Raw genomic sequence first — 27,619 nt, forward strand, 5'->3', positions numbered from 1 at the left:
GCAACTTTACTTACCAGAATAACTATCATTGTGTCGGTAAATGAAGACTCTCCCCTGAACTGCTTAATCTTGAAGGGAGCAAGGAAAAATACACTATTACTATGTTTAAGGTTAGCCCAGAAGAAAAACAAATGACCCAAGTATTCTAGGTCAGTGACTCTCTTACTCCATTGACTCTGGGAACCCAGAAAGAAGAGGTGCATTGAGCAAATTGTGGCAAAACACTTTCTAGTCAGGCTTTTCCTGGTGTCTCTCTCTGCTGCTCCCAGCTTCCTAAGCAAACACTCACATTCTGATCGTAAAAACCTCCAAACTCTCCTCCGCAAGTGCAGTGATTCCCTGTGAGTATCTCCTTCCACCCTGACGACTCGTTCCTAGAGCCTGGTATTCGTGACCTGACAGAAGCAACCTCAGCTCAGTACAGCCGCAGCCAGCAGCTCTCTCCCCTTACATCTTCCAGAATGGAGTTACTCCGACTAATTTTAAAAAAACAAGTCACCCCTCCACAAATCTGGCCCGTGCAGCTGAAGCTACCTGACTCCACGGCTCAAGCAGCTTTCCAGTAAGATGAAAGCCTGTGCAGTTGTTCAAGGAGCTTTTCAATTACTCCTCCAGTTTCCAGCATGAATTACAGCAGCACTTGAAGAGTGCCAAAACCCAGAGGAATCGATTACTCCCGCCCCGTGACAGGCAGCAGGCTGGCAGGGACAGGACGAGCTGTAAGCACAGTGACATTACATTATGCACAGACACAGTTTTGCTGCTGAATGATTGACAATAACTACTGGATGTCACTATTTTAAGGATAATGTCATTTGCGTAATTATCTGGCAGGGTCCCTCGGCAGCGGCTGGCATTATTCACAAGGGAAGAATTAGACTGAAATCCAGCTGTGGAGTAAGTAGATTTGCTATTCTGTGCAGACAATCACAGTGCTTTAGAAGCTCGATACATATGGTATGTATCACTAGTAATTTTCATACTCTCAGGACACGGAAAATATTAAAATGACACTCCTCCTCCATTTCACTGTGCCACATATATCATATGATTTCATACTTAAAAATAATTTTATGTTCTCTGTCCTCACCTGACCATCTGTTTCTTACTGGAGCTCAAGCTAGGAAGAGAAAGAGAAGTTGTCTGTACTTGATTTATCCTGTCATCTCTCCATCATATAGGACAGTGTCCCCCACGCAGCCCCCAGCCCTTTGGCCACTTTAGCCCTCAGCTATTCTGGTTTTAGGGGTTGACCTGATACAAGAGGACGCAATACTAAACACAGGACTGCATTGCCTGGGTTAAACCATGCAAAGCCCCAAACCAAATGGCATTTCGCCCAACCCACAGACTGAAATGGTACTAACAGAGCCTGACTGGGATTGGAACTGGTCCCATCCTGGACCCAGTTGCAGGTCCCAGCTGTACAACTGTAACCAGGCAGCAGGAAGAGAGAGCTGATGTTATTCTTTGCAGTGCTGGCATGTCACAAGTAGAATTGAGCAGGGCTACAGCAGACCATACCCAAACACGTGCGCTTTGCTGTTGGAACCCAAGTAACAGTATTCCAAAGAAAACAACTGACTGTTCTGCCTTTCCAGTGCTCTAGGCAAGAGGATGCCAGAGGTGTTCTGCAAAGCATGTCAGAAAGAAACCTTTCTGTGTAACCAGACTGTCTCAATGCTCTAGATGTCCTGTTCCACCCCACAACAGGTCTTGCTCAGCCCCTGGTTTACACAGGAGGATGCTTGTCGAATTGTCAGCTTGGTTAGGGAGGCCTCCGCAAAGCAGACTGGCTGTCTGATCCACGCTGGCTGGTCCATGTCCTGATGCTTGAGTCGATAGTGGAGCACGTTGGCAGTACAGAAGGGAACAAATACAACCAAACTTCCCCCCTGAGTACAGAGGAATGACAAAGGAAGAGCACTGCGTATGGGAAACGGCTTCCTGAGAACAGCCTTGAGACCCGGGAGCGGAGGCTGACGCAGGAAGGCGACGATGCTTCAGTCCTGTTGCAAACACAAAGGTGCCAGACACGGACAGGAAGGAAAAACTCCTGCTGTAGGATCACGGCAGGAACGAAAAGACTTTTGGTGGCTGAGCTGAGTGGCACTGGATACATATGTCAAATAGACAGTTTTAAACACAGGCCCCTAGCTAATATGGGGAAACAAAGAGGTTTGGGTGCAATCAGCACACATTAGCCTTTAAATAACAAGGCACACGGTGTCCAAGGCAACAGTTCCTTGCATTCACCTCCCAGAAAATCTAGGAAGATTTCACTTAACGCCTGCTCCTTTGTCATCAGTTTGACATGTGCTCTCCAGCGGCAGGACAGGCCCAGAGCAGCATGGTGGAGGCTTCCATTGGTCAGCAGCAACCACCCATCAGCCCCGCAGGCACCCGAGCCACAGACAAGGGGCCGTTCTGGGGCTGATATAAACCAGCTACGTCTGCAGAGTAACGTGAATTGACACCAACGCAAAGTCTAGCCCCTGTGCCTCGGAAGAAAATCTGTTTTTCTGTGTGCTCACACACGTGTCATAGGAAGACCCTCCCTGTAGTCAATACTGCGGCCAGAAATTTCACACCTTCCTGGAAGCTGGTGCACCTCAGACAATGTGCAGGGGGAAAGTGGAGGTACTGTTATCCCAGCTGACAGCTTGTTCCTGGTGGGCAGCAAGCGACAGTTATTTATTAAAGCAGAAAACTCAAGCTACCACCTCAGCCATGAGGTTCAGACAAAGAGAATGAATGAATGAATGCAGAGCTCACCGATAAATGATGCCTCTTTCATGGAGAAACATAAGGGCTGAAATAATTTCTGCAGCATAGAACCGGGCCCGATCTTCATCGAAGCGACGCGACTTCTGAATATGGAACATCAAGTCCCCGCCATTTACGAACTCCATCACAAAGAACAGGCGATCCTTCACACACGCAAACACAACAGATATGAACAGCATTAATCATATCCTCTGTCAGGCTTAGAAAATTCTAAGTAAAACTATTATCTCCCAAACAAAACCAGATCAAGTACCCATGAGACGCTGGGGTGGGGAAAAAAAAAAATCCTGACTTTTTCAGGAAAGATTAAGTCAATACCAGGAAGATCTGTTAGCACCTCCTCGCCCTGCACTCCCCCAAAAAAATTTTCACCCGGTCATGAAATGAATTCCTTTTGATGTGCGGATTAGGCATATCAGTAGGTGTGTGCTCATCACTAACCAGCTCCCGTTGCATTTCCCCAAACTTTCCTTAGCCTGAATCAGCAGAGGATGATATCCTTCAACAGCACACTCTGAGATAAGTGGGTGCAAGAGAAATCTGTAAAAAGTCACCTGCTCCCTACTAAACACGTCAGCTCTCTGGGGAAAGATGCTCCATAATACAATGTGCATAACCAGACAGCTCACAGACTGCAGCTTCACCACAACAGCACAAAGGCTCAGGAACAGCAACCAAAGAATCACAGAACGGTTAGGGTTGGAAGAGACCTTCAGGATCACGTAGTTTTAACCCCACTGCCATGGGCAGGGGCACCTTCCACTACATCAGGTTGCTCAAAGTCTCATCCAACCTGGCCTTGAACACTTCCAGGGATAGGGCAGCCACAACTGCCCTCGGCAACCTGTTCCAGTGCCTCACCACTCTCATGGTGAAGAATTTCTTCCTTAGATCTCATGTAAATCTGCCCTCTTTCAGTTTAAAGCCATTGCCCCTTGTGCTATCACTACATGCCTTTGTCAAAAGTCCCTCTCCAGCTTTCCTGTAGGCCTCCTTTAGGTACTGAAAGGCTGCTAGAAGATCTCCCCAGAGCCTTCTCTTCTCCAGGCTCAACAACCTCAACTCTATCAGCCTATCTAGAGGTGCTTCAGCCCTTGGATCATCTTTGTGGCCCTCCTCTGGACTTGCTCCACCAGCTCCATGTATGACAGCTCCAACAATGACGACATTGTCTTGGGGGTATCCCAACACTAACTCTGGGGAATGTGTGTTGTTTTCCAGAATGTGGTTTCCTGCCACACACTTGCATGGCAGCTGCCTTTCAGGCCCTCAGATTTCAGCTTTCCTCTGATTAACCTGCAGAGACCTCTGGGCGATGAAGGAACTGATAAGGATGAAGCATAAACCAAAGTTTCTGCTGGGCCAGAAAAGCAACCTGTTCAATAAAGTTCAGCTCATTAACCACAGCTGCAGGTCTCTGAGGTTTCCTTTTCGGCTTTGTTCTGGTTTTTGCACAAGTCTGCAGATAGGGAGGCACTCGTTTAAGCTGCACGCTCGACAGTCCGGGTATGAGTTTAATGCGTGCAAAAGGGGTGCTCGCTTAACGGTGAGAGAAAGGACACGCAGTGATTTGTCACAAAACTAAACCCTACAATTGTTGCAGTCTGGTTCCAAAATTTCCCCTAGTAATTGTTTCAGGACATTCAGTATTGATTGTTTCAGTTTTACTCTGAATATCAGGAATAACCAGGCTGGAAAAAAGGCATACAATTCAGCTCAGATCAGTCAGCCTTTTAATGGTATTATTTGCCTTTCCTTCCCCACAAGTCCCTTCCCAGGTCTGATGTTAATCATCTACAAGCTAGTTCTGTCTAAGTTTAAAAGGATAAGCATTGTTATGCTCCACTTTCTGGTAGCCAACCAGCTTGAAACAACTACTGGTATTAACATCTTGAGATGAATACAACAGAAGAAAAGCAACCAGGAATCTTTTCATTCCTCTCTGGACACAAGCAGGAAAGCAAATGGCTCATGACAGATGAGGACACCTTGCTTTTTGTCATCATCCTGGACTCTGCTCAACAGCTCCTTCTGGACTCCTTCCAGAAGTTAAGATAGATGTGTTCCCAGCAATCTCTCAATACAACTGCACGTAACACCAAGGCCATGTGTTACGGGCTTTCTCCAGTTCATACAAACAACACTACTTCATTGTTTCACTCTGCTTTTATTACAGGGCAGCTGAAAGACACCCAAGCTGGCTTCTTTACGGCAGCAGTTGAAGCCAGAGCAGCACCAACCGTGCAAACCCACCATCAACCTTGGCTCTTCAGCCCACATCTTCACTGCAGTTGGTTAAACTGAGCCTGGCTATGCTGTGCCTACCTGTTCGGCAACCCTTTCTCCAGTTCCAGCACAGATATCGCCTCTGCTTTGCCAGTCAGGCCAGCTTTTACATCTCCTTGTTATTCTTTCCCACCTCCTTCCTCGCTGATCTCTCCACATGCCACATGCTTATCTAGCCCAGCTTGTCCAGGCATCTCTTCAAGTCTGTACTTAAAAAAGAAATCCCTCTTGCCAGATCCAACAGGAAGTAATTTAATTTACCAGCAACTTGACAAGGAATGTGTGTCTGTGTATTTATGTAAGTGATATATATGCTTGTATAAACATGCATACAGATCGGTGAACATGCATATATTTTCTACTCTTTCCTTAAAGGTGAGCTTCAGGGAAACAAAGTTAACTCTTCCTATTCTAAAACATACCCATCCTGCTTCTCCAGAGCTAGCAAAACTCCACAGCCCACCTGGATGTACTCGTCTGTACTATGATGCTTAAAGGAAGCTACTACTTCTTCTTTCTCAAACGTTCAGGCAAGCACAGAAACAGACGGTTTTAAAATTCACATCACTGCTGACATGGAATCAGCATCCTTTTGTTACAGACAGCTCTTGCTTCGGACTAACTGCAAACCTGAGCAAGTATCATCGCACACGTTACACGGTGCTCACAAGCGTAACAGCTAACTCCTCACCTCCACCCGTGGTCTCCTTACAAAGGTCAAGCATAAATATGGATTATTTAATTACTGAAGCTCTCCCATTTAGGCCTAACAAAACTTGGAACGATCCAATTATTTTATTTTCTTTAAAAAGAGGTCCAGCTAATCGTCTCTTCAGTTTTCTAACACTTAGAAATCCCATGAGGTCGTTGAAGAAAAGAGCAGGCTGGGTATTACAACCTGTTTATAAAACAGCACTTGTGCACTGGCCTGCTACATACCTGGCAACAATACTGGAAATATCAGCACTAATGACCACCCTTTGGGAACCAGGATCTAAGAGCCAAGCAAGGTCTTCCATTTTTACTCTTAAGCAAGGCCATCAGCTCGCCAAACAGCAAAGACCAACCACTCTCCCAGGAATCATTGAGAAAGAAAATAAACAGTGGTATTTTATTAAAAAAAAAAAAAAAGGCAATTTACAGCAGGCAGAGTAAGAGTGAATATATAGCTTAAATAGAGACCAGAAAAAGGGAATCTTAAAACAGCAGATAGTTCAGATACTTGCAAATTTGACCTGACTTAGAGTTATGTGCCCCTTTCTTGAAGTCTACCAGTGGGATTTAGGAGGAGTTGAAAGCTAGAGTGTTTTTTAACAGGGCTTAAAGCTGAAATCCTGGCATTTCTATTTTGCTATTTTGCATTGCTCAGAAGTCTTCCCTGATCTGCTATCTTTGTTTGACGTCGGCAAAAGTAAGAAAAGAGCATTTGAGTCAACAGGAAACGGTGATGCGAAAGCCTTCGCAGCAGCAGCAGCCACATGAGGAAATCACATTGCACCATTTCTGGAGTGGGATTGAGATGAATAAAGCCACAGAGCAATCGTTACCGTAAATTAAAGAAACACTTGGAGTAAACAAACAAAGTCCGTGGGATCGGGTGGGCTCATTTCAAGGCTGGCCTATATCTAGAGATTAGCCCTGACAATTTCAGTGCAACAGAGATGTTTGGTTTGTTTTGGGTTTTGTTGTGTGGTGTTTTTTTTTTTTTTTTAATTTGTTTAAATTTTAGTTTGCCATCTGTATTTGTTTGCCTATTAGCAGGGCAAGAGCTGCTGGAAGCACATACTATGTCCTATGGACAGTGTTTGATAGCAATTACATATATCTGCTTTATTTGTTTGTTGTCTTAGCAGGGTGTTGGTGGCACTTGAAGAGAGTCCCTGATTGCAAAAGCCACTGGGTGGGACAGTCCATATACTGGTTACTGCCCCTTTCAAACACAAGCACTCACTGAAATCCAACTCAAACATCAGGTTAGCCCTGTGTCCTCCCCAGCTCTACTAGAAAGCAGTTTGGAACCCTCAGAGCTTTCCTCTTCATCATCACAGGGGGGGAAAAAAAATTTAAATATCCAGGTTTTATTAAAAGAGCATCCTTTCCCTTCCCATACGCAAAACCAGCCAGTGTGATGGCTAACTTCCACTCCCTTCCAGTTAAGGGTCACAGCTGACATCCACGTACAACCCACACAAGACCAAAGACCACTGAAGAGAGCCAGGGTGAGAGGCTTACCTCCCATCACCTGCTTTCATGCTAAGTAAATCAGGCAGGGCAGCCCCACTGCCCCAGCTCAGGCTGCGCAGAGGGAGGAGATGGGGAAAGACAAGCGTTTCCTACGTGCAGATGTGGAAGAAGATAATAGCAAAGCTGTCTTCTCTATCTGCCGCCCTACAAGAGCTGCTGTCCAAGGGCAGTGTGGAAGCCAGAGGGGACTTTTCTCAAGAGAGTCATCAGTGGAGGCTCAGAAGATCCACTGGAAAACACTAGCGGAGCCTCTCCAGGTTCCAGAGCCACCAGGAATAGACTCGGACAAGCTCTGCACATCCCTGTTGCAGCAGAGGTCGCCCAGATGCTGCTTCTGCCCACACCAATTCCTCTGCAGGACAAGGGGCTGAGCCATCCCACTGAGGACACATCCCAGCAGTAATTTCACCCAAGCCTCCTCTTTAGCTGAAAGCTGCCCTATAAGGCAGCATCTGGAGGATACGGAGACCTGGTTAAATGCTGTTTAGAGTAATGGTCTAATTTCCCCCTACAGAAAAAAAAAAAAAAAAAAAAAAAAAATCAGCCTGGCTCAGGAATTCCACTAAGTTTGCATTTCATCTTTTTGGAAAGATCTCATGCACACAACTCCTTAGAAAATCAGCTTTGGGCTCAAGCTGAGTTTGTTGAAGCCAAAGGGTTTCCCCAAGAAAACAGTCATTTCTCACTGTTTTGGCAGTTTATGCTTTGCAGAGCCGAAGGCTGGCTTTCAAAATTACCTCCATCCAGAGACAGCCGTGTCACCGCTTCCCAGGGAAAGTTTGTTTCCAAAAAGAGTAGCAGGGCTTAGGGAGCTCGCAAGCAAATCATTACAAGATAATTACAAGAGCTGGCAGGCTCCCTCAGCGCTCCCAATGTCCCTGTTCTCCCTTCATGGTCCAAAACCCCCCCACAAAGCAATCTGCCTCAGGCCTTGCTGGGAGCAGGCAAACGAACCGCGCTGTCTCAGGACTGGCCTTCGGGAAGCCACATGTCCAACTCCCCCAGCAGCCTGAGCGGCTGCCCGTATCTGGGTCAAGTCACGCCAAAGCACAGGACCCAGAGGAGGAATAATAAACAGGTTTGTTTCTTGACATTTTTCTTCATAGGAGTAACATAACCATGAACCACGCCGAGATGCTGCTCTGCACTGAAACGCCTCCGCTCCATACCCGGCCCTTGGAGGAGGCAGCGCCACGTCCTCGCGGGCTGCCTGCTGTTCCCAGCCAAGAGGTTCAGAGGAGGGCAGGTTGTGCAGTGGGGGTTCAAAACCAAAGAGGATCACAGGTGTTATCAGAATGGGCTCGCCAAGAGGGAATTGCCAAAACCACTTTTGCATACAAGCTGCAGCAGCTGTAATGAGCTCAGCCCAAAGTTTCCGGACAGTGTCCAAGCTGCGCTCACCTGACTGCGATGGAGCGAGACACTGACTTACGTTAGGTGAAGATTTGGTCCTTTGACTTCAAATCAGAATAACTACATTAAGCAGAAGAGAAGAAACACTCTGCATTATGCTTGCTCAGCCAGAATTACTTGCACGCATTAGCGATGCTTCTTAAACACAGCCGCAGAGACGAGCACCACGGCACCTGCCACCGCTCCGCTCGCCGGCGCGGCCCAAGACTCCCTGACGAACGAGGCAGCAGCAGAAAGGTGGCAGCTTTCATGGCCATCTGCTAGCTGCTTTTTGGGGCTCTGTTAGCCGTTTTACCTCTCCGCTTCAGCGACTGCAGAAGTAGATGCCAGCCTCAGGAACCACTTCTGCCTAGAAGTCAAGCTACAGCAAGGAAGCGTGCCACAGATGGCACATACAGCCCTAGGGCTACCAAGACAAGAGGAGATCGCTGTATGCGGTGCCACATCTGAAAGGCTGAGAAAGGGAAGGTTTCTTTCTTCTGCTGGTTTTGGGGTGGTTTTTAGGCAGAAGGAGGTGCAGGGAAAATTCAGGGAACTCAGAAAGGGGGTGACGTGTGTGCGGTGTCTCCTCCAGGCTGGGCAGCTGGTGAGAGCGTTTCTGAGAAGCACAGGTCGCTTCCCCACACCAGGCTCATTTTTAGGTCCTTTACCAAAGAGCCTCTGGCGTCACTGTCCCAGCTACAGGAACGGGGCAGTTATCACCAGTTATCACTTAAAACTGCCCTCTGCTATCTGATGCCGCTGATAGTGGGCACGGCGCAGGCTTTCCTGCTCTGCGGCAGCGAGGCACATCGACATCGCCCGGAGAATAACAAATGGGCTCCTGCCATTTGCATAAATAAACTCTGCGGGGTCCCTCGGGGTAAAGGCTGCCCTCCCGCGCGTGCACAGCACGGCATCGGCGCTCAGCTCGTTCCAGAAGAGCTGAACAACGATAACCACAACCCAGGGTGAGCTGATGGGAGTTGTGGGTTCTCACCTGCCCCAGAAAAAAAACAAACATAATCAAGAATCTGTCTACACCCTTCAAATTTCTGCCCGTTTTCTTAACTGCGTGGCTGAAATTTCGAGCTCACGGGCTGGAGAGGTTTTGTAGCACACATATTCAAGTGTTTCTCTGGAACAATGCACCCGTTGGGATATGTGAGTGACCCATATGCATATCCTTCCTCCTCTCATCCCCTCCTCCCCTTCAGACAGTCTAATTCACAGCAGGATTACATGATTAGCTCATTTTATGACCAGAAACTTTTACTCAACATACATGCAAAAGGATGATTTTCATCACTCTCTTTCACTTGTATTTGTGCCATTAGAAACAAAACAAAAACCTCAACCAAAAAAAACCCAAACAACAATTCAGGTAACAGGTCAACCAATTAAATCATGTACAAAAAAAACGGCTGCATAGTCCCAATTGAAAAACAAAAAGCCAGTTTGGCCATCACTAAAACAAAATATTCAAAAAATACAAAATGAATTGAAAGAAGAAATAAAATTAAACCCTCTCCTCCAGATCTTTTACAATGGCAAAGAAAGCTACATAAACACTCCTTCCCACCCGAAAGATCAAAAACCAAAGGGCTGGCTGAATTTAGAGGGGAACAAATTGAGGAATAAGGAACTAGAATGTATCAAGCTATAGACATCACCCATTTATCAAAGATTTATAGGACATCTGCACCCCTCAGGTGGCTGCTGGTATCGTGGTGTCTCAGAAGAGAGTAGCTCTGTAAAGTTCTTTTTACAGCCCTCAGTTCAGAAAAAAAGCTACTCGAATTGCTGTTTCCAGTTTGAAGTAACCAACTTGAGACAGCTCTGGCATGTTTTTAAAAAAATACTGGACTCAGCGATATCTGCTGGCCTCAGACTGTGCTGGGGAAGGCCAGAGACCTCTCCAAGCTCGGTCAAAGGTCTCCAGGAAAATTAAGAGTGCCGGAATACCCAAAGCCCACTTGGAAAGGGCTTGCTATGAGGGCTTTGTGGATCCATTCTCTCACCTTAAACATCACCTGGAAAGCAATCCAGATTCAAAGAGACCGAAACCTAAAGCACCTCTGTGTCACACCTCAGCTAGCAACTTCTCTGAGCTTTGATTGCCTTCATTTGCCCCCACCTTCCTCCTCCTCAATACTGACTGGCACCTTCTCGCTCAGGCTGTTTGTGACGTGGTTCCACTTCGACCCCTTTTTATGCCACAACTTCCTCGATTTTAAGTCCAAATTAAAATATTACTTTCACGTCCTGTGGCTAACCATAAGCAACATCATCTCCTTCAGCTACCCTTGCACTAAGCTTGATAATTTTGTCTAACAGTTACAATCTCTCTCAGCAGATGGAGACAGGCGTTTCCTCAGCTCCATGAAAATGCAAGTATCCAAGGTCCCTCAACGACCAAGGGTGGGAAAGTTACACTCAGTGATGGCACGATGATGGCAGCTAACCCTTCGGTTCGTATTTTCACTTCAGCTCACATCACCTCAATGCGCAGCCTAAGTGTGGACACTCAGCAAAGTTCACAGATAAAACCTGAAATGTCAGTCTGATCTTGTTTCGTCTTCTGCAAGTAAAACCATCCTGGCTACAAAAAATTCCCTGACTCTGTATGTTCCTGCAACGAAGAGACCACTGTAAGGTGTTACCACGCACGTCAGAGCAAGCCGAGCCTTTCAGACTGGGCTTTGGAGGCCTCACACATCTGGGTTTCCGGCAACTTGGGCAAGCATGCCAGCAAAGATGTCATGGGGTTTTGGTGGATGTGAACATTGTAAAACCACAGAAAGACACAGTTTTGACCAGTTTGCCTTTATTTGGTGCTAGACAGGACAGGAGCCAGAGAAAGGCAGAAACCGACTGCCTCTCCCATGGTCACAAAGCCAATGTGAGGGCACTGTGGCACACGCCCGCAGAAGGCACAGTGGAAACAAAAGGTGGAGAGAGGAAATTCTCCTGTACCTCCCTGCCCAACAGCCCCCAAAAAAACCTACCTCACAGCCCTGGGTAAAGCACAACTCAAGCTCCTTCAAGCCTGACTTCAGGAGGACTCTGCAGCAAGCCCCTGGTGGGATGCCTCCCGTTCTTGCCTGTGTTTACAGCCACAAGGCATGCGAGGCCATACCAAGCCTTTTGGAAAACACCAGGCCTATGAAGATGTCCCCGTCACCATCTTCACTTGGTTTTGGCTGGCAGCAACAAAGCAGAAGCATGTGCTGGTCTTCCAGCATAGTGGCTTAGGGCTAGCAACAGTCTCAGTGGTCAAGAACAGGGGAAAAAGTCTCAATGCTTGCAGAAAAGCAGCCAAGAAGTGCACTTAGCTGTCAGGTGTATGCACATATTGAGTCATGTCTCCTCGACATGTCAGAGAGGCTGGGGGTTTAGAGCCTAGGAGATGATCAAAGCTGTCCTCTCTGCTCCCACAGGGCTTCCTCTCAGCACCTTTCAAAGAAAACATCGAAGAGGCCTCACTGCTTCCTTAGCACCCACCAGCATGCTCCAAGGCTTGTGTCAGGACACTTGGTCATCTAACCAGAGCCCCAGGAAGGCTGTCACTGCTTTTCCAGCCTTCCTCATCTCCACCATGCCAGGCTGTGCCCTGGGACTGCCCTGCACTCTACCCACTTGGTGACAGTGAAGTGGCTGGTGGACAACCAGGCTGATGCTGGAGATCCCCTGGTATAACCATGACCAAGGGACTCCCCTGGAGGGACCACGACTGAAGGACTCCAAGGACATACAAGGGCATAGACCTCTCCTGTGGCATCCATGGATCAATGAGTAGGTGATCAGCCAGCCAGCTGCCATTGCCCAGTCCCACTGCTTTTGCTAGTGGCTGGTGGACCCTCACTTGAAAATTAGGTCCTTGGCAAAGGCTGCAGGTTAGCTCTAACACTTCCAGGAGGTGAAATACAGGCTCATCTCACTAAATGCCTGGGTGATCCATGACATGATGCCCAAACTGACCCTAAGAGAACTCTCTGAGCACCCTAGGAGCCAGCGGAGACATGGCAAAACCTTCCACTTCCACGTCAAGAGCATGACATCAGCCCATGGCTTGTAAAGGGGGTGGAAAGCTGCATGCTGGACAGCAGGCTGCCCTCGTAAAATGGGACCAGTTCCATGATTAGCTGGCCTGGAGTCCCTGGGCCAGTCCTTACCGGCTTCAATAGCACCTCTGCTAGCTATTATCTCGGAAGGACGCTCGTTACAGAAAATCACGTCCCTCTGCCAAGTTCTTGTGTCTCACTATTTTTGGAACGACAGGGGCAGGCTCGGTGCCCCAGCAACTGTCAGTAGAGCCACACACAGAGCAAATCCGTGTAACGATCAGGCTCCAAGGGACAGCGCTGGAAACAGCATGGCCTGGGGGACAGTCCCCTGGAAGCACCCTGCGGTCCTGAGAAAAGGGATAAGGGCAATAAACATAAAACCCTGAAGCTATTTGACACTATTTGCATGGGAAGCTGATCTCCCCCAGCCCTCTTCATTCTCATGTATACGACTGGAGACAAAAGGATTTAAAAGCAAACCACCTGTGCAGGAAGGATGGTTCCTAAACCCCACTGAAGACAGGACCTATTTACTGCAAACTCATTTTAATTAAAACATTCCAGGATCCACATTCCCCAGGGTTAAATTACTGACTTAGCTATTTATACATATAGCCTCTTTCACCCGTTCTAGGACAGTCTTGTTGAAGTGTTGGATGACATCAGCGTCAGGTAAACGAAAACGAGCATTTTTTGGTGCTTGTGACCCCTAACGCAGGATCCACGATTACCCACAGGTCAGCCCCAGCACCTGTCAGCAACTCACAGATTACTGCAGCGGGAGCATTAATCCTCTCTGACAATAAAGGATGATTCTAAGGCCCTAGAAAAAGCAGAGGTAAATAGCTTAGGCAAGGTGGAAACTTCCCAAAGCAAGGCTTTCCATAAAAAAAAAAAAGAAATGAAAAACACAGAGATATGGTGAGCAAGGAAGAACTCGCACAGATGCAGCTGGAGGATTTAAACTGCTCCCCGCTCTGCAAGAGACGAGCAGGACTCCTTCCTTGCCTTTCAGAGGGAAGGAATCTGGAAGTACAAGTCCAAAATTGCCCAGCCCAGCTCTAGGCACCCACAGGGCCACATCCAGCCTCTGCCAGCCTCCTGTGCTACTAATATTTCCTCTTTAGGCTCTGAAAACTGTGACCCACCCCAGGCAGAGACAAGCCTTGCAGCTCCTACCACCTAGTGGCAACACTTCCCTGCGGCAGAGCAAGGAGGCTCTTAGGGGCTCAGGCAGCTTCGGCCCACCCTGGGCAAATAAAGCAGCTCTTGCTAGAGGGTAGGGCTTGAGCTGCAGCTGAGACTGAATGAGGACCACACCGAGCACAGAAGCAGCCCAAAAGAAGAGAAAACCTTTCCAAAAACCATCAGCAGCTGATGTAAGCACAGGAAAAGCTCAGCTAGCTCGAAAATAGGTGAGCAGAAGTTGCGGCGATATAGATGCACTCGGGCAACGCACTGCTGTTCCTGGTACTTGTGGCAGCTGAGCTAGGTTACCAGCACTACATGGCATCGCCCTGCACAGCACAGACATGCCCCAGGCTGTTTAAGTCAGCCCTAGGCTGCGTAAGTCAGAAGAGTTCGGTGGTTTGGGTGAAATTATTATACAAGAGTCAGAATTCAAATGCTCTAGATCCAGCCAAAGCCTCAAACCCTTTGAGTGCTCTGTCCTCAGACTGCTACAGCTTTTCAGGCTCTTCCAAGCTCCTTCCTTTCCAGTTTCCACAATTTCTTCTTGAATTGGAAGGAGGGCATAACTGCATACCCCTATTCTAGGTGCAGCCTCACCAGTGCCAAGCAGAGGGGATAATGACTTCTCCTGAGCTTCTCAAGCAGGCCAGTACATAATTTAACCTACGTGCAATGCGACTGCACTGCTGGCTCATACCAAACTTGGCCCCTGGCATAAGCCCCAGGTACCTTCCAGCTGGGCTTCTACCCTGCCAGTTAGTCCCAGCCTGTCCTGATGGATCTTATGGGATCAGGCTCTGACTTTGCTTTGACAAATGGTAAGAAGCCTCAAAATGGCTAGTTCTTGAAAAATTCCTGAAGGCAGGCCCAGTAGGTTATTATTTATCCAGGATCTCCACAGCAGACCGGAGTCATGCTTTGGTTTTTATAACATGAACCATTAATACCACATTCTCAGAGTCTGGGCTGTAAGTGTGATACACGTGGTGTGGCTTCCCTGTAATTGCAAGTGAAACTAGGCTTTTTTTTTGTGTGTAACCCTGCCTCCAACTCCAAACATCAGCAACATTTTTAAATACGGCTGCAGGCTGACATTTCAAATAAATGGTTACTCTTTTTTTTATATATATACCTATACACACACATATATTTTTTTCTTTTTTTTTCTTTTCTCTCAAGTTTGTGTTAATGGATGGGATAACCCAACGCCATGCAAGGAACAAGCAGAAACTCCAAGTACCGTATCAGCCTGGTTAAGCCCTCCTGGAAGGACTGTCCAACGAGCACCCTGCTGTTGCAACCATTCGTCTATTATAGCAAAGGGATTTAATTATGCTTTTAGAAGCAATTTAAATCTGGTTACTCTGGATGGAAGTGGGTGTCACTGAGTACAGAACATGGGCAAAAGATGTGATGAACCACAGCAGTCTGAAATCTACTTTTTCTCTTGAAAACACTTCCCTATTTGCTTTTGTTTGTTATCGGAGGGAAATGGTTTTCTGTTACTGACTATCCTAATAATGAAGCAAAGTGGGATTCAAGTAAAAGAGGAACCTGGAAAATGTTGGAAATAGCAGGGTCCTGCCATGACAAGACACTCCCCTGGCACCCTTTCAGAGACTGACCAGCTCTGCGTGCAGGGCAGCAAGGGCTGAGTGAGGGGTTCTTCCCTCCACTCCTCTGACGAGAAGCTGGTCCAGAAATTCCTGTTCCAGGCTGCTCTACTGTTTAGCAGCCTCCTTTTCATTTCCAGTCTAACTGTATCCATGGCTAGTCTAGACTCATTTAATCTCAGCCAGTATCTTGACAGCTTTGTTTCCCTCCTCAGTGTTCGACATCTGCAGACATCAATCAGATCCTCTTTTTGCTTTCAATTTGCTAGTCTAAACAGGCTGAGTTCTTCCCTTTTTTCTCCCTTTGCAAAAGACTTGACAATTACTTCATCAGCCCAGAAGACCTTGTCTGCACCCATAGCAGATTGCCTTCATTTTTCGAACATGACAGACAGTACTAGCACAGTGACCTTAAATCTTCCCATATTCATAGGAAATACTCTACGCAGCCCAGGAGCACACTTGCTATTTTCATACCTACGTTGCAGTTCAGTAAGCAATGCCATGGCAAAGAGCATACCAATGAGTGGCAAAAACCACTGCTATCCTGCATCTGACCTCAAACAGCACACATCAATACTGGACTTTTCTGATATTTTACATGAGAACTTCAGGAAAGTCATTCAAATTTGGGGCCTGAGTCTTCCTATTATGAAATAAAAGAGGAGTTTCCTTGGTTACTCATGACAGCAGTGAGCTTTAAGTTTTGTTTCTGCTACACAGCGCAGCTGCTCTGTGAACCATGTAAGCTGTATATTAAAAAAAAAAAATAAATAATCAAACCACCTCATTTCTATTACATGAGTCTACCCCAGGGCTCCACCCTCAACGAGCACAATTCGTAAACGCCATAGCTGGCTGCTGCCTCACCCCAGAGAGAAGAGAAACGGGTGGGTGGCAGGATGCATTTGTCTGCCTTTTTTTTTTTTTAAAGGGGGAGTGGTTTTTTTAGTATTTTGGGTTTATGTAGGAGGAGTGAAGCCACAATTAAAAGGGCAAGTTTCTGCTGTCTCTTCTAAGAGGAAAAGAAGCTCTATTACCATTTAGCGATGGACAAAAAGCAACTGGAAAGGAGCCCAGGCAGTTTGGAAGAGCTACACTGCAGAAAACGCTTTGGTCCTAATAACAGCTTAGCTCAGGGACTCTCAAACTTACCTCGCTGGCACACGGCTGTGGCCACTGCCTCCATCACAGCCACTGCTCCCTCCACCACCCACATCCACAACAAGCTCCCACCCACATGCACACACCGAAGGAGGCTCTAAGCTGGCCAGGCAGCGCATGTGCAGTCCTTCACTGAGGTATACACACCACAGGTGACAGCAATGCTATCGTTTGTCTTATCTACACAAGAAGAAATACCAGCTGTATATGGATCTGAGTCAGTGTCCACCCATGCCAGTAAGATCCTTTCCAGTAAAGCCAGAAGGATCTTTGGTTCAGTTCTGAGCAGTATACAACGGCTGGTAAAGACAGGAGGCTACTCCTGCTTCCAAGTACAATTTGCTGAATTTGAAGATAATTCAGTGCAAATACAGTCCTGTTAACATTCAGGGAGCAAGACAGCTGAGCCTGAGAACCTACAGCAACCAGAGGACATTCCAGGTCTGTAGACATATGTGCATTTGGAAACATTCAATGGCACAGAGATGTTTCTAGGGAAGACACAAAGAAAGGCTTCCCTCTTATTACCATTTTGCTAGGCAGCTTAGAACAAGGCAGGATTTTGTTTGCCAAATGTTCAGCAGATGTTAAGTGGAATGTAGCAGAATGCTCCGTTCACCCTTGAGCAGAGAGGTTTCTCCTGGGTCTAACGTGGACATTTGTAACAGGCCAGGGACCAAATACAGAGGAGAGTGCCTCTGTTCTGAACATGCCAGCTAGTGTCAGAAGGAATGCTGTCTACTGCCTGGGCTATACTTACAGGAGTCTGGAAGCAACAGTAGAGCTTGGTGAGGAATGGGTGGTTCCTTGCTAAGGAAAGGATGCGTTTCTCGGTCATGGTGCATTCAACATCGTCATCTTGGAGAATGACATCCTTCTTCAACACCTTCACTGCATAGAGCTGCCCACTCTCTTTCATCTTGGCAAGCATCACCTAAAACCAAAGAGCAGGGTGAATCGCAAGGGCTGAGCCCTCAGTCTCTATGAGCAACACAGAGCCTCTGGCACCTTCTCACGCTAGAAAGGTCAGTTATCTCATGACCAGGCTTGTGGATGCAAGTGAGTCAGCCTGTTAGGATGGGCATCAGCGTACAATCGATGACACACATGCTACCGTCCGCAGCAGGCTTCTCCGGATAGAAATACCCACACATGTTGCTTCAATGTCTGGCACGGGGCTGGCTTGTTGAAGCTCATCCACTGTGCCAGGGCAAACCTCCTGAGCAGTGCCATCCATCCCACTTCCCGCCTCAGTTATCAAATTCAAACACACTATGTCACATTGGCTTTGTGGCAAAGCAGAGAAACGAAACCCCCACCTCTCTGCATTTGAAACCACTGCCTTGTTTCCTTTAAAGGAAAAGTCTTTACAAGCTCTAAGAAATGCTGCCCAAACGAGTGCTAATGCACACACTTGCAATTTCTGGTATGAGCCCTGGCATGCAGCTGTTCCTTTGGCTGCTAACTCTCCTCTTTTTTGTGTTATCTAATTCTTCACTTTGCTGTCAGTTTTCTTCTTCTTCCCTTTTCTCCCTGCTCTCTATAACCAATTTTGTTGCACCAAGCACACACCACTGGACAGCCTGTGTATCCCTTTATGAAATAACTTCATCTTTCTTGGAGCTTCTTAAATAAGGAACGTGGTTCTCCCCAAAAGAGCCATGAATAACTCTCACCTTTCCAAAACTGCCCTTTCCCAATACACGAAGGAAGGTTAAGTCTTTGATCCCGAGTTTGCTCGCTGAACTTTCACTAACGTTGTTGCCATCTTTCAGGCTGCCTTTTCCCTGATGTCTCAAAGTAGATCTTGAAACCAGTTTCTGTGGAAGAAAGTAGATAAGTATCAGTCTGCATAAAAATCATACTTCTGTCTCAGAGGGGTACGCAGGTAGTCAGCCTACCAATCTGGGCATTTAGGACCTGTTCAGATGCATGGTATGGCCACTGGAACAGAAAGCACGTTGGCACCACCACCTCACATAGCTGAGACGTGCGACCGGCCAAGCTCGGCACTGTGCACAGCTGTGCTGAGATGTCAACAGCGCTTCCTGGCCTGGGCATTTTAAGTTGTAAACCCATTGCCCAGCAGATCCAAGGGGCAAGCCTGTCTCTCTCTGTCCTCACTCCCCAGAAAAATAAGTCAATGAGTGTGGAAATCAAAGTCTCCTATCTAACATCAGAGTGAAGAGGACTACCTAATTTCTGCAACATGCAAAGTGCTGGTGAGATCTAGAACACGAGCAGATTTCAGCTGAATCTCCTAGGTTTCTACCTGATTTTAAGACTCTTACTCATAGCCCAGCTCAGTGGGACCCAAGCTTCAAAATATTTTTCTTTCCCACAGCTGGGCTGCTGGCTTCCTCCACTGCTGTAATTCGACAGAAGGCTGTTCATTCCCACACCAGCCCTGAGGTGTCTGCATTTGCAGGAATTGCAGCAGTATTACCACACGTTTCTAGAGCTTCTGTTTTTGCAGTATACGAAGATCAAGTCAACCTCCAGTGCCCTCTGTTCACAGCTCTCCAGGTATGAGTACACATATAAACCACCGGTTACTTTTATTCAGATTATTAGCCCGAACACGGTCACACGGACTTCTTGAGCTCCACCTTGTGACTACTTCTGTGTAAAGCAAAATTCTTCCTGCCCAGAAGCCTTGTCTCGCTGCCAAAGAAATGGCAACCCCAGCCACGGGGAAAGAACCAAGAGCATTCAGGTCAGCACCCAGTAAAACTTCCAACACATTTAAGCTTCCAGCCCAGTCTGAACACTTACCTAGAGCCTTTAGCTCATAAATAACGAGAAGAGATTGTTAAAGACCAAGCACAGGCTTTTATTTTCCTGGTTTCCCCTCTTTTTGATGTGCAGATCATGCAAACAACAATTGCTAACAAGTGCTGATTTTTACTGAGAAGGGAGCGTGGGACTTGTATTTCCCTGTAACTCCCAGGACAACTGTCCCCCTGAACTGCTAGAGCAGGAAAAGCGAAGGTAAGAAAGTCTCATTTGCTGCAAACCAACTGAAAACAAAAAGGGCAGCACAGCCTAACAGTATCATGTGGTCAACCCAGGTCGCTGACTAACCATATGACAAGATTTACCAGGTCTGGCAAGTACATTTTGGGGTTTAATATTTTCTTTTTGGTCAAATAAAAATAAATAGACCAACATTTTATTACAGGTTATTGTGGTTTCAAGCAAACTCGCTTTTCAAAACTGCCAGCAAAGGAAACATGATGAAAACTTGTTATCAAATGACAGCTGTGATTGCCATTACCCTTTATGGGCATTTTCACTCAAGTTCTTATGGTGTGTTTTAAATTCTCTGAATAGACTCAGATGCACAACAGCTGGACGTTTAGGATGCCTTAAGTACTAACACGCAGAAACTGTACACCTATGTCCCAACTCTGGCAACAAGCTCACTAGGACCCTGGCTTGGACAGCAAAGACCAGAGATGATGTTGTGTGGACAGGGACCACAGATCTTTGCTGGGGAAACTGTAGTGAAGAGTGAAACAGTTTCCCCAAAATCACTCCCAAAAACAGTGACAAAGCGGGGAAGAGGATCTAGGCCTATTACTGACCTCTTCTCATGCTCTACTCCAAGCCACATATGCAGAAAGTGCATTTGTGTTTGTGGGGAAGGTAAAAAAAAGGTATGGCATGAATTATATTGACCATTAACTAGTTTGGGATCTTATTCTCCTCTCATTCATGACAAACAGATAAAAGAGTCAATGGAATCACATGACTGTGAAACATAAGCAGACAACAAAGCAACACCTATAGACTAAAGCCTCCGTCAGGATAAACCTGGATATAAGACACCCACTTGCCAGGTCAAGTCTTTGCCACAAGCCACAGACAGTAACAATCTACTCATGCAGCCCACCACCCAACGCCATCTGCCACAACTGATGTCTCTTGACTTCTCCTGCACTCATATAAAGACTCGGTTGTAAATGTTTTAAATAGAGGAGGGGGGAAAAAAAGGAAAAGACTCACCGAATTTGGGGAAATGCTTCCTGGTTGCAGACCCATGCATGCCAAGGTTTTAGCAAGCTCTGCTGCGTTCACCCCACAGTTTGGTGCAACGTTTGCTTGGCATCGGATGTGGACGTTCATTTTACAGACTGACAGGGATGGAAGGGTAAAAGCAAAGCAACAATTAAAATAACTTGGAGGGATTTATTGCTGAGAAATAACCTAGCCTTCCTGCTTCAGGCAATATACCCATCTAGATCTACCCTGTGTCTTAAAACTAAAAGGATTTTTGTCACTGATCTCAGCAGAAACAAAATTAGGACTTTCATAAGAGAATAAACTCCTGAAAATCAGGAATACACCCTAAACTCTCCAAATAGGATGCTACGTTGCCTGAAGCTATTCATAAGCACATGTTTGTCAGGCATATAAATTGCATTGCTGTTATGCTTACAGGTAAAATTGGGATTTATACTGCCATAGAATTTGCAACAAACTTCCCCTGCATTTGCAGGTTTGGGGTTTTTTTAAATACATTGTTCAGCAGGAAACTAAAACCTTTCTTGCTCTCACTTGTGGGCACACGTACACCCTCTTGTGGGAGATGAAGGAAAATGGAAACTGTCACCCACACGATTTTACAGTCTGGATCACCGAAACAAAAACACAACACCAGGACATGCTTTGTCATCAATTAACAGCATGACAGACAGTGTAGTCAACCTAAAGCAATGACCTTTTTTTCCCCCCTCGGATGCCTTTTCATTGCCTTATCTCATCAGCTGAGGAAAAGCCTTCAGGTAAAGGGAAAAATGAATTCAGGAAGCAGCAATACCCAAGAATATTTTCAATAATGCGAGCTAAACAAAGCTGTGCTGAGAGTGCAAAGTAGAGTCCTTTTGGCAGTCTGAGATTAAAAAGGTAGATCAGCGTTTTTGTTAACCCTCGCAAAGATGAATATTCATTGCTCAGCTTTCTCTTGAAGGTTGTGCAAATCAAGCCCACACAGTGCATTAAGAGTCTAAAAATCTATGTATTTTGTGAAAAGGCTACAGTAAGAAGCTGCTCACTTTTACACTGGAGGCCCTGCCGCATGATTCCCCAGAGCAAGGAACCACAGTGGTCGCAGAAAGTCGGGACTTTGTAGTTGTGGACGCTGAACTTATGAGGAATGTTGATTCCAAACCTCTGTTCAGTTACCTGAGGCACCAAAAGAAAAACAAGAGATTTAAAATTCAAATACATATATATAAGCTGATGCTCATTTACATATAGGCATTTAAGTGAAAAACTATGAAAATAATTCCAACTCAGAACGTCTCAATCCATCACCTTACTGGGGTTTACTGCAAGTGAACACTGAGTGACCCATCTCACCTGCTACCAGCCTGCTCTGCTGTCCTGCTGGGCTGGCCAGCCTACCTGACAAAGCAGATTTTAAAAAAGGGCTGCCTAGCCATTTTTAAATTCTTAAACCCAAGTTAGAATTAGAAGTGTGGATTACCTCATCACAAACCTATCACACTGAAGTGCTGCATATCAATTATGTCAGCTACAGCATTTTGTAACTAACCAGTTATCAAATTATTAACTTGCAACTTTAGGTCAAACCGTTGATTTTATTAAATTTAAGATAGAATAGTTTTCCCAGCTCCTCCTAAAATTCTCATTCCTCTTTTGACCCTCCTTGTTATTCACAGCCTTTCCTTTCGGGCCCACATTTCGCTTTGTCACTTGCTCTCATCTGTTTAGCTTTGTTCTTTTCCAGCTGTGAATCATGCAGATCTCAAAGACACCTCAGGAAACGTTACATAGGCTGAAGAAACCAACCCTCGTTCAGCCTCTTCATTACTTTCTACTCTGTTTCTCAACATGCAGGTCCTGGAACACTGAGAGGGAACCCACAACTTCACAAAGAAAAGTCAGAGGTGCAACTGAAACGATGAGTTTAAAGTGAGCGGTGCCTCCTCCCCTTTGTCTTCTTTTGAAGTAGCTTAAACATGTTAGAAACCCTTTCTAATCCCAACAGAGGGGTGAAGAGACTCACTATTTAACTCACGTTTTACCCTTAGGTGTTTAACTTATTTTCATCTGGCTTGGCAAGGGGTGGTTTTAAGAAGTCTAGCTCAGCAGTTCGGAGGCAAGAAAGAACCAATGAAGGCAAAGGCTTATCTGCACTGGAAAGAAGGTTTCTGCACGGCACGCAATACAGAGCTACCTCCTGATTAGAAATACTGCAATTGAATTTTCCTCAAACAGTTATTAAACAATTTCCAGTTATAGAAACGAGACATGCAATGCACAGGGCAGCTTTAGATGGGGATGTTACTCCCGTCAAATACAGCCAAAACTAGCAAGAAAGAAAACCTTCAGAAACACAGGTTATACAAGGGTTCTTTATTACAACATCATTTCATTGAGTAAAGGTGAGGAGCAACGACTAAATGAGCACTTTAAATTACCAGAAAAAAAAAATAAAATAACAGAGTCCAGTGGTTGGATTTAAAGCCAAAGAAATCCACATTAAGAACCGGGCACCAAATTTTGATGACAACACAGTTAACCATGAAAGAAAATTACCAAGGAAAACAGTGGATTTGCTATTTCTTGATGTCTTCCAATGAAAACACCCTGCCTTCCTAAACTATGCTAGTCCAACCAGTTATTAACAGAAGAACAATCAGATGATATTGCATGGCTTTTATGCATGACCCTGTCACACTTTCTCGCTTTTAAATCCATAAATAAAGATAACAGAGTAAATTCTGTTATAAGACAACCCACAGCAACCCAGACCCAAAGATTCACAACCCAAAGCAACCCTGAAGATTCACAAATTATGATGATCCAAAATAACCAACATGACTTTACCTTGAGATCAGTCTTGTTAGTATTGTTTTGGCACGTGCAAGCTGTAACAATTAGATGATGGCAGCGCTTGTGTACAACACAGGTGCATACTAGGAAATAAAAGAGGCATGTTGAAAAGGGCTCTTGAAAGACTCAGAACACATTAACTCATCAGTTGGGTTCTTAAAGGCCCAACTGTATCATCAGGACACACTAAAGAGGTGAAAAAATAATCGGTGGCTTGGAAATTCCAAAATCTCGTAACAGATCTGGAGATGCATCTCCAACCCATTGCAACAGAAATTCTGCACTGGATCATTCATACAACCTAGAAAACAGCTGCCTATATAAAATATGGATGATGCACACAGAAACAACAGTGTAACTTTTCAAATGAACTAAAAAAACGCTTGAAATAATTATCCAGTGGAGAGCATTTCATGCAACATACACAAGCAACATTAGAGAACACAGGTTTGAGATACCAAAACCCATTCCTACATCTCGGTGTCATAGTGCTGCTTACGCTGAATATCCAAGTGAGTTCTGCCCATGTTAGTTTGTCACTGAGGCTCAGTGCAATGCTTGGGTCTGGGAGGCAGGATAACTGCAGCAGAATGGTGCTGGGTCCAGGCTAATTAGCTAGTCCCCATCAAGAGCGCTAATCAGCCTTAACGCAGAGTTAGGCTCTCTCCAGGTCTGAAGCTGGCTTGGCTGGAATGAACTTGGATTCCTCCACTCCATAACTCACTGTGCACTGTAGACACCACTAAGGGTCGTAGCTACTGTTTACGTAAGGAGATTTTTGTAATGGAAACTGCAAGTTGCAGCTATGTTGCAGGGTCTCATGCTATTCTGTTTGTTGCTGACTTAAGCTTGCACGCATGAAGGGTTATCAATAACATTCGCTTTCACTCAGAAATTTTATGCAGGATATCCATTTTGTTTACATGCAGCTTCCTTTCATATGAGGACACCAGGGCCCTATTATATTGCACAAGAAACACACTGCATTAAAGGCTATACTGGATGACCATGCACCTGTGAAGCAAGTAATTCTGTCATCTTACCACAGAAAAAGAGAAAGGCAGAACAATAATTAAGTGCAAACAAGTACCACATACATCTACACAGCCACTCAGCCAAAACATGCATTCAGACAAAAGCCCTGCGCCAGCCCACAAGGTTGTCCTTTGAAGTCACGTCCCTAATTTCACTTTGTTGAACTTCACAGGGAGAGAAAGGGAGAGGGTGGCCATTCCAGTAGGGTACTTTGTGTCCCAATACCAGCTGAACACTGTCCTGAAGGGACCCTGGATGTCTCAAGCCTAGCTGGGTGTTGCATGTACTCAGCAACTGAGTGGATCTGCACAGGAGGAAAACTGTGGGTGAAACACAGCAACTGGACCCTGAGGTGTTTGCATGAACCTAGGTGGTTGCTCCCACGTGCTTGCAAGCCATCAGCCTGACAGCTGCTCAAATGCACAGTTTTGGCTGGCTGGGGAGGAAGAGGAGTGGTGACTTCAGAGAAGCTTGTAACCGCAGGATGTCCCAGCAGCACGAGAAAGTGCTCCTGAAACTGCACATCCTGCACACACTCACCGTGCAGGCGCAGAGCACCTTACCTTGGCACTGGTATCCCTGCTTCCCAAACACGCCCCTGTTTAAAACAAAATAGGAACATAATTTAACATCAGAAAGCCAGTCTTCTTGCAGATTGTTTACAGAAGAGAGAGTCAAAATGCAAGAGGATCCCAAATGACCAGATCCCTCGGGCAAAACTGCCCAGCAATAATGGTGCAATTCAGCACAGGGGTGTGAGAGCATCAAGAAGAACTGCAAGGGCCACAGCTTACAGGCTGTCAACATGTGTGTTATTCCCCATATTCCCCCTCACTTTAGTTTCTGAAACACCTCACTTCATTACAACACACCCCACACTTAGACTGATCCCCACAGCCCACACCCTGTTATTATCTCTCCCACTCCATGCTCTTTTGAGATATATCTTAGTTTTTTCTCCCTGTTCTGCCCACTTCCCTACATGTATCACCCCACACCTCTGATGGCTTTTCTGTTCCCAGTTTTCTCTAGTCTTTCAAGCAACTGGTTTTTTTTCTCAGTGTAATCTCAAAGCTTCACTCAAGGTAATATCTGGGGTATTTCTTCACATTGCTTGGGTTACTTTTCCCCCCCTTGAAATAACATCTTTGCTTACAAGTGAGTAACACTGCCTCATCCCCACAGCATTCCAGTTTGTTTCCACCATCCAAGATACACATCACCTCTGGCCTCTCTGCAGTAGACTCCACTTTGTAGCATAAATGTACCCTGCTAAATCTGATGGCCAAGGGGAATCACATTGGTGGCCCTTGGTAAAGTGCTGAGTGACTGATTCAGGATTGGGGGCTGCATGTCAGTGCCCAAAACATGAAGGGACGGGAAGCTCCACACCACCACGTTTGAGCCGTTCTTACCAGATGAACTCCCTGCAGTGTGAGCAGTACGTTGGCTGTCGCAGGTAGGTAGCCATGAATTTGTGCCCGTTCACCTGATGCACTCGCCTTCGCATCGCCCGCTGGCGTTTCCGAGTGAGGTTCTTAAAAATTCGATCCCTCTGGAGCGTCCCTGTGCAGAGGAAAAAAGAAAAACAAAAACATTTACATTATCACGCACAGTTATTACTCCTGGTTTTGCTATGGCACAAAATGCTTTCAAAGGCCATGATGAAAATCATCTTCCCTGGTTTAGAAGTTGAGGGACCACACTCTAGAGCGAGGAAAGCATCTGGGACAGGCAACAGACGAAACTAATTGCAAATGCCCCTTTAGTTCAAAATTACATTCTTCATCTAGAAACAACCGCCTCTTCCCGTCTTCCTCTCGCTCCTCTCCCATGTTGAGACATGTCACTAACCCATTCATTCACAAGCTGGAAACAGACCAGAAGCTCAAGGCTAATGAGTTGTTATAACTCACAGCTTTTTGGGCAATAACTCCTGAAAACACGACTGCGTGCAGCCAACCGCCTGGTGCCCCGCTTGTTGAGCCACAGCAGTGCCTGGCTCGGCAGTGTTTATCCACCTTCGGTATTCTCATGCCACGCTTCCGTATCACCATTTCTAGCAATTTTGTTTCCTGATTTGGATAAAAAGGCACAGCCTAATTTTTCAAGGACTGTTAGTTGTTTGGTATGTGCCACTCAGCTTTTTTTAAAGGGCTCATTTTCCAAAGGGAAGATAAAATTTAAAAGTTGTGGGAAGCGGGGACACAGGAATTGCAGGCACTCAAATCTGAAGTGCCTCAAAATTTAATTTTTTTTTTTTTTTTTTTTTTTTTACCGGGTTTAGTTCAGCCATATAACAATTTCCTGGCAAAGTTCAATTTACACAAAACAAGTTCCTCTTAAAAGGCAGAACGGAGCTCTAGATCAAGAAAGTCATTCCTGCACAGCAGAAGCCATCTGACTTGCAAATCGCAGCCAGCTGGTCTCTGGGATCCTTGCACAGACCAGGTCAGACTCCGCTGAGTTTCCCAGATCAAAGCCTCATCTGGAGCACACTCGCCTCAGAAGAACGAAACGAAATTTGCAGTTTTCAAGTGAGTTGCTTTGCAAAACGAAGGCCCTGCTAACAAGTGCATTTTGGGGACACACACTGGAGTCTGCTAGAGGTGCCTGTGCACCAATGGCCATACTCAGGACTCTTGTTTTGAGCGTGGACTGGATGCAAGACAAAACCCAGCTATTGCCAAACCCTCTGCCCAGATATAATGACACAGGAAGGGACAGGCCGTCTGTCAACTTCCCACCCGTCTGAGCATCCCCGAGTGGTGGATCGGCAGCAGCACCCGAACACAGCTGTTACTCTCCCACTTCATTGACCCATAAAACGAGGGTAAAGTGTTTCTCTGCTTTCAACTAGCTTGGCTGATAAAGGGAAAAAGCTGTCAACCTGATCAAGGCTTGAAACGTAGGAGTCCCACATCACAGGCGTATTTCCCGGTCCTCTTTGTAGGAGCAGAGATAAGGGAAGCCATC

General features: G+C 46.1%; 1 protein-coding gene across 1 annotated transcript in view; it reads right to left on the bottom strand.

Annotated features, from left to right (window-relative positions):
- PRKCH (protein kinase C eta) overlaps positions 1–27,619 on the bottom strand; it is a 122,259-nt gene that overhangs the window by 46,046 nt on the left and 48,594 nt on the right. Inside the window, exons 3-10 of the mRNA XM_009978381.2 lie at positions 26,059–26,209; positions 25,207–25,241; positions 23,603–23,691; positions 21,802–21,931; positions 20,753–20,880; positions 18,421–18,564; positions 17,505–17,678; positions 2,776–2,930 (exon numbers count right to left, since the gene is read on the bottom strand). Coding sequence (XP_009976683.2) covers positions 2,776–2,930; positions 17,505–17,678; positions 18,421–18,564; positions 20,753–20,880; positions 21,802–21,931; positions 23,603–23,691; positions 25,207–25,241; positions 26,059–26,209 — 1,006 coding nt within the window. The remainder of the gene's footprint in view (positions 1–2,775; positions 2,931–17,504; positions 17,679–18,420; positions 18,565–20,752; positions 20,881–21,801; positions 21,932–23,602; positions 23,692–25,206; positions 25,242–26,058; positions 26,210–27,619) is intronic.

Source organism: Tauraco erythrolophus, chromosome 6, assembly GCF_009769465.1.
Source record: "Tauraco erythrolophus isolate bTauEry1 chromosome 6, bTauEry1.pri, whole genome shotgun sequence".
NCBI lineage: Eukaryota > Metazoa > Chordata > Aves > Musophagiformes > Musophagidae > Tauraco > Tauraco erythrolophus.